General features: G+C 40.9%; 1 protein-coding gene across 1 annotated transcript; it reads right to left on the bottom strand.

Annotated features, from left to right (window-relative positions):
* Nucleotides 1–6,773: 6,773 nt before the first annotated feature.
* Nucleotides 6,774–15,446, bottom strand: LOC147895183 (ABC transporter G family member 36-like). The gene is made up of 24 exons (XM_087383495.1): nt 14,763–15,446; nt 14,503–14,623; nt 14,333–14,421; nt 14,110–14,194; nt 13,826–13,985; nt 13,621–13,697; nt 13,465–13,518; nt 13,278–13,368; nt 12,874–13,175; nt 12,506–12,784; nt 12,028–12,341; nt 11,757–11,917; nt 11,560–11,657; nt 11,218–11,380; nt 10,967–11,128; nt 10,648–10,808; nt 10,210–10,542; nt 9,782–10,072; nt 9,511–9,594; nt 8,863–8,996; nt 8,550–8,777; nt 8,267–8,438; nt 7,908–8,162; nt 6,774–7,811 (listed from the first exon to the last, which is right to left on the bottom strand). Exons 1-24 carry the CDS (start codon nt 15,161–15,163, stop codon nt 7,533–7,535), a joined length of 4,494 nt encoding a protein of 1,497 aa, XP_087239621.1. The 5' UTR covers nt 15,164–15,446; the 3' UTR covers nt 6,774–7,532.
* Nucleotides 15,447–18,459: the final 3,013 nt, after the last annotated feature.

Here is an 18,459-nt window from a genome sequence, read left to right as displayed (position 1 = left end):
ACAGTAGAAATAGAAAAAAACTCAAGAATTGAGCACATGCACAATTATTACCTTGGAAATGTACACAATGGTATCGTACAAAGGCATTGGGCAACCTGGGCTTTGGAAGGCATCCATGGTGCCAAGAGTCTTGAAGTTGGAGTACTAGAGATGGTTACGTCATTCTCTTAGGTTGGGTTAGTGAGTCAAGCTAATACTTGGGCTCTTCCCAAGCAAGAGGGTGCTATACTTGGCCATAGGTTTGGTAACCTTAAATTGGACTAGAATAGTTGAGTTGAAATCTTAAGAAGTTAGGGCATTTAAAAGAATGATTTGGACTAGGTGGTGGATATGTAAGCGCTTAGTAAGGTCTGGTGACCTTAGAGAGATCTCAAGTAATTGGTGAGTCATGGACACATGACTATGGGTGGATCCACAATTAGACCTGGTGGTTTAGAATGAGTACTCAAACAAGATCTGGAGATCTTAATCTTGTAAGTTAGGCCTATCTTATAAGTTTTGGGTTTGATCAACCTAAAACTAATGGTTCCAAACTGGTCACTTAGAACTTGGATCAATGCATGCATATGAGAGAGAGAGATTAGGAAATGGTATCTTATTGGAAAGGAAAAGTAGAACAGAAATAGATTTCTACTAACCCTAATGGATAAAGTTGAATTAGTCTTTGTAGGAATGTCCAAAGCAAAGGGTATATAGACGCCACAACATGAAAGATAAGTACTATGTCTTTCTTATTGATTTATTTGAAAATTTGATTTAAAGGAACATACTAAAGTTGGACTTGTTTGGCAGGAGTACTAGACATGAAGATAAGCATTAGTGTGACATCCAATGTAGATCAAATCTTAGAATTACAAGAATGGATAATGGTTCCATATTTCCACTCCATACAACAAATTGCAATAGCAGCGAAAGTCATGATCACAAAAAATATCGATCTCACAATTGGAGCTACAAATGGTGCTATTGCCAGAGAAATAGATAACAAAATAAACAACATTTTAAAATTCATGCCAAGATCTTATCAACAAATGATGAAATCACACTAAGACGATCACAACACAAACGAAAGGTATTCAACTCCATATGGTATCACAAAACAACTTTTCCAATCACACTAGCATATGCAATAATAGGACACAAGTCACAAGGATGCACACTCAAAGGAAAGGCTCTTGTAGTCATTCAAAAATATTTGCACAGGCCTAACATATGTCATGATTTTGTGAGTTACCACTCGAAACAACTTGCGAATCTTAAATAAAATCAATCCACCTAACTTCGTCCCAATGCTTCCATGAGGTGAAAATAATTAAGTAATCAAAAGAAAATCCTTTACTAAATATTCATCCATATAAGACAAAAGGAAACTTGTGATATATAGACTACTATGTAGGATCTATCAAACACTTGTTTGAAGAACAACCAACAATAAAAGAAAATGGCAACATTAAACAAGGTACGTTTCCCATATTGCACATTATAGTATTTCTTCAAATTATTTTATATTCTAATTTATACTAGGTTACTATTTCGCAAATTTTCAATCAATTTAAAAATAAGGCCCAATTAGTTCAACAAGATCAAGAGAAATCAACAAAAAGAACAAAGGGACAAACTTATTTCTTGTATACAGCTCATATGCGTCTCGCAACAAATAGGGCTGGAAAGGAACCACATGAATACATTCATGGATGGAGCACACTATTAGACCTTAGGAATTTCATGGACAACAATCAACATGAAGTAGAACAATGGAAGTCAGAACATGGGGACAAAGAAATGAGGGCTGACGGTTAGTAAAATCAAGTTTATTTATAAAAAATGCATATACTTTTCATGTTTCAAAAAATGATAAAAAACATTTACATAATATCAATACAAACATAATGCAGGTCTAACTAAGTATATAATTCAGAAAATCACAAACGAGGACGATATCATTACTCCAATGATGTTGAGAACATAAGCACAAGCTATAATAGATAAGCACTCAGAAGGAATTTCAGCCTATTGCCTTGAACTTCTCCACTTTGGCTACAATGTAAGCTTAGCCGAACTCCTCAAAATAGATCATAAGACAAGAAATGTGATACTAGCGGAGTTCAACAAACGTTCCAAACAGATGATCCAATAAAAGAAAAGAGTTGCCATTTACCATAGAAGGTATAAATGCCATTATTGATTTGAATTTTGCAAAAGAAGCATATGACGAACATTTTGAATTCTTCCCGACTCCGCCAAAAATAATATATTTTAGCCACCTACTGGTACATTCTTGACTCCATAGCTTACAGTATATACAAAATTCATTTTCTAGCACACATGAAAAAACTCATCGTACTTCATTTTGCTATTTCACAAAGGAAATCGCGAAGAAGACAAAGAAAAAGGCACAAAAGGCCCATATTACGTATATGCTATTCTATGTATTGCTATAGAAAAACGATATATTGGACAAACTAGTAATCTTGGAAAATGGCTAGCACAACACCAAACCAATCCTTCTTTAAAACTAAAACTTGATGTTAACCGGTACAAACCGTTCCACTTGAACTTCAAAACAGAAATCCTAGCCACCACAAACCAAAAAAGAAAAGCAGATACACTTGAGGAAAAATTTATAAGAGAACTCAACACAAATACTATTGTAGTGTACTTCAAATATTTCTACTATTATTATGCCCTTCTCAATTTCATAATTAATACTTCTCAAGTTGCAAGTCATCTTTCTAACTTAACATCACCCTCAAACATAAACTCATCATTTAACGACATCATTATTTGATCTTACAATATATCAATCCACAATAAAATTATAAAGGTACGCATTCAAATACATAACGTATGCATCTTTTATATGCAAATTGCCTTACATTTATTCAAAACAATAATCTCAATTATCATTTTAAAAATTCTACATTCTAACTAAATTTCAAATAATTTCGATATTTTTGATACATCTCCACATTTATTTTGCAGATTAAATATACACTCGAATAGCAACTTTTCAACAAATAATTCACCCTCATCCATTAAACCAAAAAAGGTGCTTCGATTGTTACATTATGCTCACTTCATTTTATAAATTCTATAAGAATCAAATTGTACAATAAAACATATAAACTTAACAAATTTTGCACAATGCTATCCTATTACTCGAACAACAATTTCAACTCTTCTTGAACCATGTGTCAGAATTTTCTCAATCGCAAATATTAATTCTAAATTTATGGGAAATGGCAAGAAATTCATTGAATATATTCTAACACAATACAACTACCTGCTCGGAACTAGTTGTGATAAGGCTTTAAAAAAAGGATGTGATGCTTCTGTTAGACGATGGAATGCCAAAATAGTTCTACCTATTGTACGAACTGAAATGTGGAATTGAGGAAGATGTATGGCTTGCATTTAGGAAGATGCGATATATTGCCTTTTTCAATCCCCCTGGGAGAACGAAGGGTCTGGTGAAAGGACAAGAGCTATTTCAAGGCATGAAGGGTTAGTATTTGGTGGTCTCCATTGTACTGGCGAGGTTTTTTTTTAATGTAGTCTTCGAATGATGCTCAGGTCCAAGGGGAGTGTTGCATTGAGCTAAATGAGAAGATCTGTGGGTGTAGATGGGGTTTAGCCAGGGATTGGAATATGGTTAAGTTAGAGTTTAGGGGGATTGGAATATGATTGAGTTTGCCAATTATAGGTTTCATTTTGTTAAAGGGTTATCTACTTTGGGGTTGGATGCTTGAGATAAATTATGTATGGATAAGGGGGTTATAGATGGCATTGAGCTAGATCTGAATGGGTTTTCTTGCACTTATTAACAGGAGAAAGGGATACACTTTAGAGCTAGTAGAACTAATAGGTACTATTTTTTGGAAGAGGGTTGGTGGCTGTGTTTGCCTATGGGAGGTAGAGTTTGGCTGAATTCTACAATTTCTGATCACTTACTACAGGATGGTCATTCTCTTTACCTAGGGTGGTGGGAAGATCTTTTGAGATTCCTATTTTGATAAGAATCTTTTGAGAAAGGAAGGGTTCTATGAGGAAGCCAAGAGAGAGTGAGCAGTGGTATATTCTGGAGTAGCTAATCCTTGTGTTGATGGGAAAGCATTGTAAGGGGATTTCTCAGATTAGCCAAAAGCTGGGAGGCTAGGATTCAGTCTGAAAAGAATAATGCTAATAGATTGTTTGTGGATTGCAAGAATAAACTGAGGAAAGACTTGGAGATGTCTCCTCGAGATTTGTATCTTGCCAACCTTAATAGTTGAATTGGAGGATGCATTGAAGAGTGAGGAGCTAGAAAGTGTAGAGAAGGCCAAGATCCAAAGTAGGCTGCTCTAGCTTTCTTTGAGTGATTGCCCAACAAAGTTCTTTTTACAACCTATTAAAAGGAAGCAGGCTACAGAGGTTGTGGATCAGGTTATGGATATTCAAGGCAATATAGTCTCAAAATTTGGCATATTGTTGAAGTATTTTGAAGAGAATTAGCTAGTATTGTTGGTGCTAAAGGGGAAAGCATGAGGAATGGGATGCTATATTCACAGAGGTGATGCTGTGGACTTGCCTAGAGTCTCAGGCAGTCAGAGAGCACGATTGGAGAGATTGGGAAGCCTTGCAAAAGCCAGAAAATGAAGTCACTTGACCCCGACGGACTAATTGTAGAATTCTATATGGCCTTCTAGAATGTGATGAAGAAAGACTTTGTTGAAATGGTGAACAATAAGCTTTTTGAAGATGTCAAATGTTGGTTTGATAAAGTTGATCCCAAAAAGGAAAAATAGATTAGAAGTTTGCAGCTTAGAGACCAATATCAATGACAAATACCTCATATAAAATCATTGCAAAGGCTTTGTCTTTGGCTTGTAGAATTAGGGAAATCTGTGTGACTTTGGTTAACAAGGAGCAGAATGGGTTTGTTAAACCTAGAGATATATGAAAACATTATGAATGTTTCTTCTACCTTGAATTTTGCTATTGACACAAGGCAAAAATGCTTATTAATAGGTTTTGACTTTGATCAACCCTATGATTCAATCGAGTGGAAGTATATACTAGCCATGTTGGATCATTTCTAGTTTTTCTAAGATAGTGGCTGCTTTGTTTAAGAACGGTTCTACAGTCCTCTGCCTAAATGGCAAGGCAGTAGGAAGATTTCAATTACCTAGATCAATACGGCAAGGTTGCCCTTGGGCACCTTTGTTGTTTGCTCTATGCATAGTTCCATCGAATCATTGAATGAAAAAAGCGGTGGCAACAAGTGATATTAAGGGAGTTGTTCTCCCCTCTGGTAAATAGTTTTGTTCACTATTGGTCATTGATGACATGGTAGCTTTAACTTTAGAGAACAAAGAGAGTGCAGAAAAGATTTTGTGTCATGCTGCTAAAATGCTACTCAGTTTAGGTTCTATTTGTAGCTAGGAAAAGACCTTTGGTCTTAGAGTTGACTCTTGTGGTAGGCTTGAATGGCTTAGTGAGCTTCCTGTGACAAAGATCCAATCTTTCAGACAAAGAGGTCGTACTGGTGGAGGATGCATTGGCTAATATAGCAAAAGCATGGCCCACAAATTATACACATTCAAATGCTTGAAGGGTTAATCAATGGAGTCTAGGCTCTACTAAGCTTAGAAAATTGACTACAGAGCATTGTAAAGCTTGATGGGTGATCAATCTTTGTTTGCCAAACTTAATGAGAAGTGAAAGGTAAGAATTTCCTCAAAATGGTGAAAGCAAAAGAGTCATTAATGTTTGGAAGGGTTGTCAAGCAAGAAAAGAGTTTCTTATTATGGAAGGTTATGCACAAGTGGTTGCTTGTGATAAGAAGAATGTGGTCTTGTGCAGTGTCAAGGAGAGTGGTGTGTGGTAGGGGCCATTAGGAAAGTGGGGTTGATGGCTCACTTCTCAACAAGGACTAATTGGACTTTGGTTGTCTTGGTGACATAAGTGGATTGCCATCCACACTAGCACCTACTAGCAACATGTTCATGCAACAATCTTGTTGGCTATGTGGAGTATTCGGAATAACTTGGCTTTTGATGATGAGGTGGGAGTGGGATATAGACAAGAAGCAGTGTTGGGATTGCTTAAGAGTTTGTTAGTAGACCTAGGGGTGACGATAGGAAGGACTCCTTAGTTGGTTTGTCTTGGTGAGTTGGGACTTGTCCTAGTGTGAGAAGTTTTGTTTTAGAGTAGTCATATTTTGCCTGTATGGGAACCCTGGACAATATGCATTGTACCAATGGCCGAATATTACTCTCCTTTTTTTTTTTTCTTATTATAAAAGCCAACACGTTTATTTATTTATATTACAGTTCCGCCTCTCAACATGCAATCTCTCTATAGAAGTCTAGTGTGTTGTCACTATCCTAAAAGGCTAGACCAAAGTGGTCAAACAAGCTACGTGTGATATCCATTCCCCAAGAGTCCTTAGACATTTAGGGTGTCCTGTGGGAGTTATGTGCCCACGAATGCTAGACTTCATGTGGTTTTTAAGTTTCGTAATCGTCAATCGATGAGGATTGAAAGAAAAGCCTTCTAGTCATACCCAAATTGACAGAAAAGATACCATGTCATACATTTGCTTAGCTAAGCGATGACATGGTATCTTTTCTGTCAATTTGGGTATGACTAAGAAAATAAGCGAAATACTATGCTTAGCTAATTGGCTAATTGTTCACGAGTGGTGACCATCAATCAGAGGGACTCCGAAGGACTGAGGCGACTAGAGATTGATCTGCGTCTTCCCCATCAAGCTTATACATTGTTGGGTTAATACTTTGTTTAACAAATGCTTAACAAATGACAGAATTCTCTCCCCTTAGCTACGCTATGGTAGCAAGAAGCTGTGATCAATAAGCTCTTAAAGCTTCAATTTCTGTATGTAATGACTGAAAAGTATAAGGCTCGAAATAGAATCCAATCCTATGGCAGGATGAATCAGGTTCAAAAAGGCAGGGCTTTGTGGTAATCAAAAGTCTCTGCACTCGGATTATTCTGTGCATTTTTAAGTATGTGATAGGATCCTGAGGGTGGATGATTCTACAAGAGGGCAAGGCAAGGTAAAGGCTTGTGGTTATCATGGGTCTCTGCACTTCAGGTATTCTGTTGCATTTTGTTGACAGTTACATTGTACTATGGTATTCTGTGCATTTTGTTGTTGGCAGTTACATTGTACTAAGATCATCAGACTCGGAAGCAGTCCTCAGCATCCACCATCCATCAGCCCATACACTCTTGCATGAATTATAGATTGATCAATCGGTTGGCCTCGAGAGTTCCAATCCATGGGCCTTGCAACCCAACAATCCAGTTGCTCAAATCTCTGGTCCTTGCTCACTCATCAGTGAGCACACTTCCAGCTGTTGCCAGTAACCTCTGTCTCATTTCTTCTGCCTCCCGAAATTTGCTTCTGCAGCCCACGGCCATGATCCTGATGTTCATTCCGCTCCTCTCGCAACAAGCCAGAGTTTCCCAGCCGTTTTCATGCCTGCCTATGTTAGGAGCTCTTGAACGATTTGCGAGTTGCATCGATCTCATCTGCGTTGAAAGTTCAAGGCCTTCACACAGACGGTGAACATGAAAGCAAAGAACAGCGGGAAGATGATAAGCACTGCTGCCACCTCGCCAAGAAAGCTTTTGTGAAACCCAAAGGTTGTGCGTAAATAGCCGGTGATTTCTTCCTGAAACGTTCCTGTGGAATTGGTTATCCCTATGAACTTACTATCACCACCGTACTGAGACGAAATGAGACCGTTCATGGTCCATGCAGTCGGGCACAGCCAGTAGTACCAAGACCACCACTTCGGTATTCTCTGCACAAACATGGAGGATAAAAACTCAGAATTGAAGCCGAAAACTTGTACACCCATCACTCTCCAATCGACTACAGTTATCTGGTCGAAGCTTACCGGTTTGGGCACCAAGAAGCCCGAGAAAAGATTGAAGACAGCGTAGAAAGCTGATGCCACGATGGCTGCTACTTGATGGTTGGGAGTAATGGCGACAGCCATCATTCCATAGTACGTGAAGTACAAAAAAGTGCAAAACATTGTGAAAAGAAACCACAGGCATTTGTAAGCCACCCATTCAAATCCCATCATGGAGTACACGATAAAAGCGTACAAGATTGTCTGTACGAACACGTAGGGCAATTCGATGGCGACCTGAAAACCCCATCAAATTCTAGTAAGTTAAAGCATGAACTGGATTTATTAATTAGAGCAGCCTTGACAAAATTGAAGAAGAGATAAACGTTGCAGAACCTTACCTGAGCGAAAGCATATGGCATAGCGGCGTACATTCCAGCTGCTCGCTCTCTGTAAAATACAGTACGTTCAACAGAGACGACAGGCTGCACTGTAGAGCAGTTGTTTATACCCAAAAACAGTGTAGCTCCATACATAGCTCCCATGACAGTCAGCAGGTCTTGTTGTTTCGTTCTGTTCAATCCGAATAATTATGCCATGAGAAAGGCACAGCTGATAAACTTGAAATAAAATACGAACTCTGAGAGCCAGCCCTATGCCATTCTGTTTCGGAAGATTACTCACATGTTTGAGCCGCGCTGCCAGAAAATGGAGCCAAACATCAAAGCTGATATAAAAGTGAATGAGAACCGAACTAAGTTGTATCCTGGACTCCGCCAATAAGTTAAATGTTGCTTCCACAATACTGATTTAAACTGGCCCCATAAAGGTTGACAGTATTGCGTAGGGAAGTACAGATCCGTTGTCCCTGGAGCTGGCAGACTGAGCTCCTTCACCAGCTCTTTGTTGCGCCTACAATTTTTTTTACGTTAGAAATCTTTATATGGAACTGTAGATGTGTTACAGAAGGGGCAGTAGATAGTAGGCACAAGCTTACTGGGCAAGGGAAGATCTCCTATAGATGTCTGCGAAGTCCACACCAAGGCGTTGCTCTGCTGCCATAGAACTGACCTCCAGCATCCATGTGGCAGGGTTGTATTTGTCTTTAATCTTAGTAACTCCAGGAATAGCCTGCAAAGATAATTTGATAGGATTACAACTGGTTTGTGGTCAGCATTGAGATGCAAACAGAACAATTATCCAGGGGAGCATTATAGGGCACAGTGATTATCTAATGCATTGAGATGCGAACACATTACTAAGTCTTATATAAGGGAGCATTATGACGCAGAAAATGGAGTAATCAAAACTAAAATAGTGACAAGGTCCCATCGTAGCTCCCCTCCCAGAAGGTCCAGAAATTCCATGCATGGTGTCAGGAGACGATCAAAGTGATGCAGGCTGGGGACGATCATGCCGTGGACAATCCCACCCAATTTCTCTCCGATAGTTCATACGTTTTTTGGAACTCAGATTTTAGCTCTCTTTGTTACAATTGGGAGAGACACTATGCGCTCTCCTAGGTACTACCCAGATATGCATGGGTCCATTCTTTGAGTTTTCTATACACAACTCTCTCTCTCTCTCTCTCTCTCTCTCTCTGATTTCTGTTCAGTTCAGATGAACACTTCAACACCCTTCTCACCTCAAAATATTCGACTATCTTATGAGATTGATTGCCCAATGGTCCTGCGTAGATGACCTGACCACCTCGCTTCATCAACAAAAGCTGCAAAGAGAGCGCTTCAAACACTTAGAACCTGAACCATATTTAGAGGAGCTTCATTATCCAAGTGCATTCACAAGAACTCTCCTTGCATGATGGACGTTAGAGGACCAACAAAAGCTGCCAACAGAACGCTTCAAAATACCTTTAGAGCTGAACCGTATTTTATCTAAGCATCAATTTTCCATACCTCATCAAATGCTTCAAATATGTCAATGCTCGGCTGATGAATGGTACACACCACTGTCCGTCCTGTGTCCACTGTGTTTCTTACTGCACGCATAACAATGGCTGCTGCTCTGGCATCCAACCCAGATGTAGGCTCATCCATAAAAATTATTGAAGGATTAGCCACAAGCTCTACAGCAATAGTAAGCCGTTTTCGCTGCTCTGTTGAGAGACCACTGACACCAGGGAGGCCGACTAAGGCACCACTTAAATTATCAACCTCCACAAGTTCCATCACCTCATCCACGAATTGCTGGATAGGCCAAAAAACCATTTTCAACAATAAACAAACAAGCATTTTCTCTTATGCCAGACTGGCAAGTGGAACTTACTAGAAATTCAGTTCCCTTAAAACAACTGTCATCAGGCTCAAAAAGTTTAAGGGCATACCATTATCGTGTCACGATCACTGGTGGATGGCAGACGCAGCCAGGCAGAATAGATGAGAGACTCACGAACAGTAACCTGAGGAGAATGGATGTCTGTTTGTTCACAATAGCCAGAGATCCTAGCAAAAGTCTCCTGCTGTTTTGGGTAGCCAGATATGCGGATGTCTCCCTCAATGTACCCTCCAGTTTTTCTGCCTGCAAGCACATCCATGAGAGTAGTCTTTCCTGCTCCACTGACCCCCATCAGAGCAGTGAGCACACCCGGCCTGAAAGATCCTGTAACCCCCTTCAGCAATTGTAATCTGTTGTCTGTGACTCCTTGTGCCATCATTTCCTACAAATTATACAATCCCAATCAGTAACTACCCGTTTAAATGGAGAAGCAAAATTTAGAACCAAAATGTAGCAGAGGTCAGGGAAATAGACAAGTGTAGCTTACCACAGGCATGTCCACAAAGTATTTCACATCCTCAAAAGAGATTGACAATGGTTGAAATGGAAGAGACATTCCACGCTTCACTACAGCCCTTTCAATCCGAGCATTATTATTGCTGTCAACATGAAGTGAGCTGCTTGTCATGCGATGCATCTGTACTTCAACTGCAGAAAGTGTCATCATCAATTTTTAAATTCTATGCACAGACTACTCTTTTTTGATATAGCTCATAGAGCCAAACCTTGTTATTTCTAGAGAATGCCCAATGGCAATGACATGAAGGTCACACAACCACTTTATTAAGGACAGAAACTATTCTTACAAGCATTGTTTTCATCTGAAGAGGACAAAGATCTTGGCAAAGTTTTTCGTCTAGAGCGCCTCTTTGTTGAATCAATTAAGACAGCAGCCTCACTTCCACCTTCAACGGAATGCATTTCAGCAAATGCTTCCTCAGAAATCACGGCTTGAGGCTTCCCAATTGCTGCACAAAATGATATAAAGGCATTGGCAAACTAGCATAGATACTATCGGAATTCAAATCATAGCTACAAAGCTGCTGACAATACTCACGGCTGAAGTATGACAACACCAATGTGAAAAGAAGGTTGAAGATAACAATAAATCCGAGCAAGGCACCAATTCCAACCCAGTAAAAGTGAGGCTCATAAAAAAGCCCACGGCTTTTGAGTACTGAAACCCCAGTAGTTTCTTTCGTTGAGACTAGAATCGTACCCTACACGCAAAGTTACGTTAAGGCTTAGACACACAAACTTTGAAGTCTGACATGGAGCATAGAGAGCCCAAGAATAAGGAAGAGAGCTCGTAAGTGAATTTCTTTTTATTCTTGAACAATGCTAGTTTATCCAGGAAGCTCTTCTTTTTAAATGTCATTATAAGGAAATAGGTAGTCACCCATCGAGGAGCAAGAAATTCGTTGATCGTAGTTGCTGTCTCCCCATATGCAAGAGGTGAAGCATAATAGCCCCATACCCACCATTTGGGGATCTTACCTGCAGACCCAAATTCTCTCTCAGTCCCTCATTGTAAAGTTATTATGAACTGAGGGACCGCATTCTAAAAAGCAAGCTAACAAAAGGGAAAGCTTATACCTCTTGGGATGACAAATCCTCCAAGCATGAATATAATTAGCAGCACAAATGAACCCCCTGTGTTAGCAAGGATCATGGAACGACACATTCCACCAATCAACCGAAAGAGAGACGATGACATCTGATGCATCAGAAAGAGGAGAAGATACTGCCGGAAAAACCTGAATATACCATCAAATCTTAACTTGTGTTACTGGACACGGTTGCTTAAGAAACATGAAGTTACAGCTGTAACAGATGCGAGGATACAGCAAAAAGTTCAAATCTATACCTGCTAGGTTCTGGGGCAAACCCAATCACATAGTAAGTGAGCGAGACCCAAAGGCCTGACTCTATAATGGCCTGTGGGATTCTCAAGACAAACGTTGGTAGTGTATACGCCCATGCAGGGTAGAATAAGAGGTCACGCTGTTTGAAAAATACTGGAAGTCTAACAATTGTCAATGACATCTCCGCAAAACCATTGAACATAATGATAACCAAAGAGAAAAACAGTGCCCCAAGATAATAAGTGCCATCTTCAAAGTCTGCTTTCATTCTTGTCCGTACAAACACGGTCATTGCAATAAATGCCACAATGAGCAGCTGCAAAGCATACAAAATGAACTTAGAGACTGCTATGCGTCTGTGAACTTGTGGAATGGCCTGACAACTCTCCAAGAACATGAGATTGACCATATTACTAGGATACTAGAACCTTATATGTATGTGCATGAGAGAGAGAGAGAGAGAGAGAGAGCAAGGTTCACCTGCACGCCCTTGAAGACATATACAAATGAATTACGTTTCATAAGAAGCCATTCACGAGCAAAGCATGCTTTGAACAGCTCCATCTTGCTGACTGAAAATCTCTGAAAGGTCAGTGCTGCCCTATGACTCCTTTCTCTTGGATAAGGACGTGATAGCTCATCAGCAAGACGAAGACCAACGTGAAATTGCTTAAATCGATCAACAAACTCCTTTACTGGCACATAACGATAAGGCCGTCTCTCAAACCAGTACTGCTCTTGGTCTTTACGGGATGTTACCTGTATAGTGTGCCAATTCATATGTTACCATCTAGCAAAGCTGCAAACAACACAATTCAAAATGGCCTTCAAGGACCCTCAGTAGTTACCTCTTGCAAGAAATCGGCAGCCCCCTTTCTTTCTGGGCACCTAAAGCCACACGACTCAAAGAACTCCAAGATATTCGCTCGTGGGCCTAAATATACAATCTGTCCTTCTGCAAGCAGAAGCACATCATCAAACAATTCAAAGGTTTCGGGTGGAGGCTGCAGAAGAGACATCAACATGGTCCCTTCCAAAACTTGCACATACTGTTTAAGGCACTTCACCACTTGGAAAGTAGTGGAGCTGTCCAGACCAGTGGAAATTTCATCCATGAATAGGGTCTTGGTTGGCCCTACTGTCATTTCTCCTGGAAACAATAGGCAGAGCAGAAATGTGAAGCAATCATTCCACTAGGAATCTGTTTTTCATAGGCAGGAAGACGGCAACGATCCGATTCCATCTATGTTACCTGTGGTCACCCTCTTTTTCTGTCCGCCTGAAATTCCTCGTCGCATAGGATCCCCAACCATAGTATCAGCACATACGTCCAGGCCAAGGATCTTCACCACAACCAACAAAACAGACGTCAAAGGAAAAGTACCTTTAAGGTATACTATACCAGGTGTTCTCAAAGATTAGTAATTTCTTAGACATACCTTCAGAGTGTAATCTGTTTGAAGGCTCCGCTTAATCCCTTGCAACGACGTTGCCTGTTCAAAACATCACTCAAAATGATATAGAAACGTTTACCTAGGAACACGTCCATAAGCAAGTTACTCTTGATAGTAGCACCAACATTCCTTCTACCATACCTTCATAAATGCGTCAATTTCGGAATCAGGAAAAATCCCAGCAGATTTCTCCCTCCTTGCAAGCTCCATCAGCAACTCTGCAAAATATACCTTTTATAAGACTAGAATATATCCACTCGTACAAATTCAGAATTTTGTTGTTCTAAATATACACGTTTATACGGTGCCCCTGTTTTACTGTATCAAAATGTAAAATCTTGCTTACCAGATCTTGTACCGACTCCCTGACACCGGGAAGAGAAATCTAGTGTCTCCCTCACCGTTAGTTCTCCTATATGCACGTCATGCTGGCTGATATATGCAGAAGTCTTCTGAGGAACAAACTCGCGAAGAGTATGTCCATTGTAGGTGATGCTTCCCCTTGTCTGTATGCGTTTTCAAAGTCAAATGGTAATTGCACATAGAGTAATTAGCGAGGAGGGGTAATTGCGAAGACAGGATGAGACGAACTGATAGCAGAAGAAGATTGTATGTCCATCCGTAACTCACCTTGAGAGAGGGATCCAATTTACCGGCCAAAGCTAGGAGGAGGCTCGTCTTTCCTGATCCGGGAGGACCTAGAAGAAGTGTCATTCTGTAAAAGAAACAGCGTGAAACAATGTCGACGAGATACCAATGCTACAATTTTCATGGGAGTCGTAAAAACCGTTGTTATGGGACAAGCTCAACGAGTCGGAATAATTTCTTGTATTCAGTAGGCAGGTAAAATCACCTGCAGGGCCTGAGGATGCCACTAACTTCTTTAAGAATAGTAAGATGGGCCTTCTTCGCTGCAGATAAGTGGAGTATATCGAGCAATCCCTGCATAGGAATCCGAGATTTTCAGAAAAATCGTCGAACCACTCCCAAACAAGAGAAAATTCGTGCCCGATGTTCTCTCACCTCCACAGAATTCCTGATCACGTTCCATAGCGTAGGCAAAGCTCTGCCTCCTACATGACAAGTAGCGTCTATTGTGAAGTTCTCAAAGCGCACCTCTACCGTCGGTAACTGTATACCCACCCTGTTTAGCCAAAAAACACAGTCAATCAATACGCAGCGGAGTTGCAATTCTCGCCATGTCGCACTTGCAAATTACGGCTTCGCTCTAACAACAGGTCGTGCTAATTCTGAATCCTCAAATGAAGATTATAAGCGCATACTTGTCAAGTCGATTCTTGAGCTTGATCAAAAACTTCTCATTATCTTCCTCCGTGACCTTCAGCAACCTGTCGATGAGCATCTGTCGCTCTATAATACCCAGATTTGCGATATCAATTTCTTGAGTAACAACTCTTCCACTTTCCAAACTCTTCAAGATGGAAGTTCTCATCCGATCATAAGTCGGGAGCTTTTCTAAGGCCGCCCATTTCAGCGCCTCCTCGTCGTCATCCTGAGGTTCTTTTCTGGATTGCATAGAGCGAGTGAACACATTATCTGTACCACGCGACGACCAACTTCTAATGCTCGGGTTCCTGACATTTTTGCTCATGCTTCTGCTAAGAGTGTTTCTAAGCTGCGTCCCCCATATGTCTAGATTTTCTAGCTCAACGGCCTGCGCCATGGTTGCAGGCTCCAATGGGATTTTTCAACCAGAACGAAAGCAGTCCGGCTCAGGGAGATACTCGAGAGGCTCAGATAGATACTCGAGAGGCTCAGACGAGGAAGCTCGCTTTGTGGGTGGTGCAGCAGATGAAGGCGGGGGGGTTCTGGAGCGAGGCTGGCAGGTGGGCGGTTTCGAAAGCGATGTAGGAATCGTTGGTGCGAGCTGCAACAAGGCAGAGACGATGGGAGTCGCAAAGAGTGCGAAAGTAAAAGGGGAAACTGGAAAAGGGGGAAGAGGGGGAGGGGGAAGGGGAGGAGGAGGGGGGGGGTTTGAGAAACAGGGGAGAGAGGAGGGGGTTAAGGGGAGAGGCAGAGGGAGCTGGGGAATAAGTACAGGAAAGAGTCCATGGTGGTGGCTGCGAACTCTGTAGAGAAGAGGAAAGTGGACATACCATGCGAAGCTTTTTGAGTTGAAGAGATCTTTACCTACAACTGGTGTTCTACGACTGAGAGAGAGAGAAATCAGAGACGCCAGAAGTGAAGAGGTCAGTAGTACAGAATGGTCAACTGCATCACAGGTAACAAGTTGAGATTCAAAGGTAGACTTTATCAAACGCAGGTGGATCATCAATCGTTCACTGATTATACATAGATAGTTAGATCCATGTGCCTTTCAATCTACTCCTCTAGATGAATTGAATTATTACATTCTACATCCATTCGATAATTGAATTTTCCATCCATCCCATGATGGGCTGTTCTCACACGTCTCTCTGGTAACACAGATGATAGGTCTGTGTGTCTCTGTGTGTGTCTCACTCAGAGAGCTCTCTGTTTGTGTGTGTTTTATTAAATGTTTGTGTTGTGTTGTTGTGTACAATGTGTAGGTCCAGCTCTCAGATTTGCATTTGTTCAAAGCTGTCTGAGAGACTCAATTAGTTTGGTTTGCTTTGCCTGGTCGTGAATGACCCTTTGTCAGGAATGAGAAGGCAAAGTTTGATTAAATTGCTAAATAATAAAAGCCCTCGGCCGGTTTGAACATTTCAACTTTGTCAGCCCACGCATCTTTTTTGGCTATGGCGCTTTGAGCAATAGCATTTGCCTCTACGGTCCACCTTTTTCCAAATGCCTCACATCATACAAGTCCTTTCCAAGCACGTGCATTTAAAGCTCCATATTACCCTAAGGACACTAGGTGAGACTCTCGAGTCTAGACAAGGACTCCAGCTTTTAAATTCCTTACCTCCACAAGTAGAAATGCTTGGAAATTTTTTTGGAAAAAAAAAAGGCTTGGAAATTTAAAACATATCCACTTTAGAGGCCTTCCCCATAGCCTTGCCAATGAAGATGCACCCCATCTTTGCAAGGTACTCCCAATGGAGGGGAGGATGAAGGGAAGGTGTCCCCCATAGGGCAATACCTAGCCGGCTCACCACTAGAGGAAATTCAGCTGGCCCCTCTTTAAAACTGGGTGTAGAGGTTGGCATCTAATGTAGACGGTGTGGGGCGTCACCCCCCAAGTTATCTTCGGAAGGTGGTGTGGCTGGTTGCAAGACCGCTTGAAGATATGCTATGGGGACAGCCCCATTAAATGCAAACCGCCTGGTCTAAGGGGGGTATGGGGGCATCCTCTTAAGGAACTTTTGATAAGGGAAAGAAGTTAGAATATAAGGGTTTAAGGACAAGGGAGCGTGGTCCAAACCGACTAGAATGTCTACGAAAAATAATTTCGAGCAACTTGGGCATGTTGCCCGAGGCAGGACATTAAAATGTGGTGGCCCTGGCAAGACTCGAACTCAAAATCAACCAGTAGAATTCTCACAACGTTTGTTGGAACCAGTAGGACCCATGCACATTCAATATTATGGGTGGGCATGTGAAATACTAAACCCACCCAATGAGGATTTCCCACAAATCATCGGCCCGTTAGAATCTTAAAAGTGGGCAATGGGAATGCTACTTCAATCAAGATTTTTGCTACATATTTATGAAGGTCAAGACCAAGTCAAAACTATGCAAGATGGGAAAGCCCTTCAAATGAAGAAGCCGTTGTAACTCGAAGATCAAAGAATGGACATCACACTCTAAGGATATACCATTTTGTGTGAAAAGGGATTTGAAATTTTTAGCTAAGACCACCTCATGCATAACATAATGTGTAATGGAAATGCTGGGCTTAACTTTAGAATAACAAAAATAGTTATGTTTACATAACATAACTACAAGTGGGAAAAGGCCCTAATCCTTCTAAAATTTTAAGCTTTTTCTACAAGTCACATAGACCCCTTCTATAAGTATAATCTGGTTTTTGTAATAAGTAAATTCTTCAATTAGTGTTCAAGGAAGAATTACTTTCAAACCTTCATGTACCTTCCATATGAAGGGCTCCCTCAAAGGCTTCTCCTAATTGAAAATATAGTCAAAGACATCCACCTACCTTCTTAGCAAATTATCTTAACTAGCATGCCATATCCACCTCCATCTATCTTGCTCAACATGCAATGCTAAAAAGTTCTTGGTTAGAGTGTTTGCACATGGGGCAAGGGAAGGTGTCCTCTACTCATTACAAGTCATATCATTAGAGTTCAATAGCCATAGTCACACAATGTATATCCTTGCAATTAACTCACAAGGTGTTTTTGTAAAACAAAAAAATATGTAGCCTTGCTATTAACACACAAACCACAAGTTTGGCATCCTTGCTTTCTCTGCGATGCAGGCCTTCTAAATACCTTTAAACCTATCCTTCCACCACGCTCTGCCTCTCCTCATCATCCATTTCGGTTTAGATCCGAGTTACCTTGCATCATCATCTCCAAGCTTGAACTCCAATTGCTACTGCACAACAATGAGGCATTGGAAGACAACACCAATTTCCACCAGTCGAGGGTGCTATCTAGCACTGCTTGGATCAGGTCGGCCTCCCCATCGTTGAGCACAAACCTCTGGCGCAGTTTATCTATCGGGAGCTAGTCAGCCCTAGAGGTCGCACTAGAGGCGAATACCTTTTCTAGAAACTGAGAACGGCCCACTCCTAACGATTCTATTGTGTATTTTAGGTTGTGTTGTGGTTAATTCTACACCCCTTGAAGGGGCCAATTTTGATGTTAATCTATCTCGAGACAAAAATAATGACTTCATTGTACACAAGCTCCCAATGAGACTTTAAGGAAGAGCACGGGTAAATAATTAAAACTAAGTGAATACTTCCCCCCCACCTTGTCTTTCTCACCCCTGCCCTCCTAGCTTTTCCACTAATCAATATATTTTTGAATTATTTTGAATTGGGGGGACCTATTTCACTTATAACAAAGG

Source organism: Dipteris shenzhenensis, chromosome 13, assembly GCF_047967505.1.
Source record: "Dipteris shenzhenensis isolate YYH24624 ecotype China chromosome 13, Dip_SZ_1.0, whole genome shotgun sequence".
NCBI lineage: Eukaryota > Viridiplantae > Streptophyta > Polypodiopsida > Gleicheniales > Dipteridaceae > Dipteris > Dipteris shenzhenensis.
This window is presented reverse-complemented; position numbering and strand designations above follow the sequence as displayed.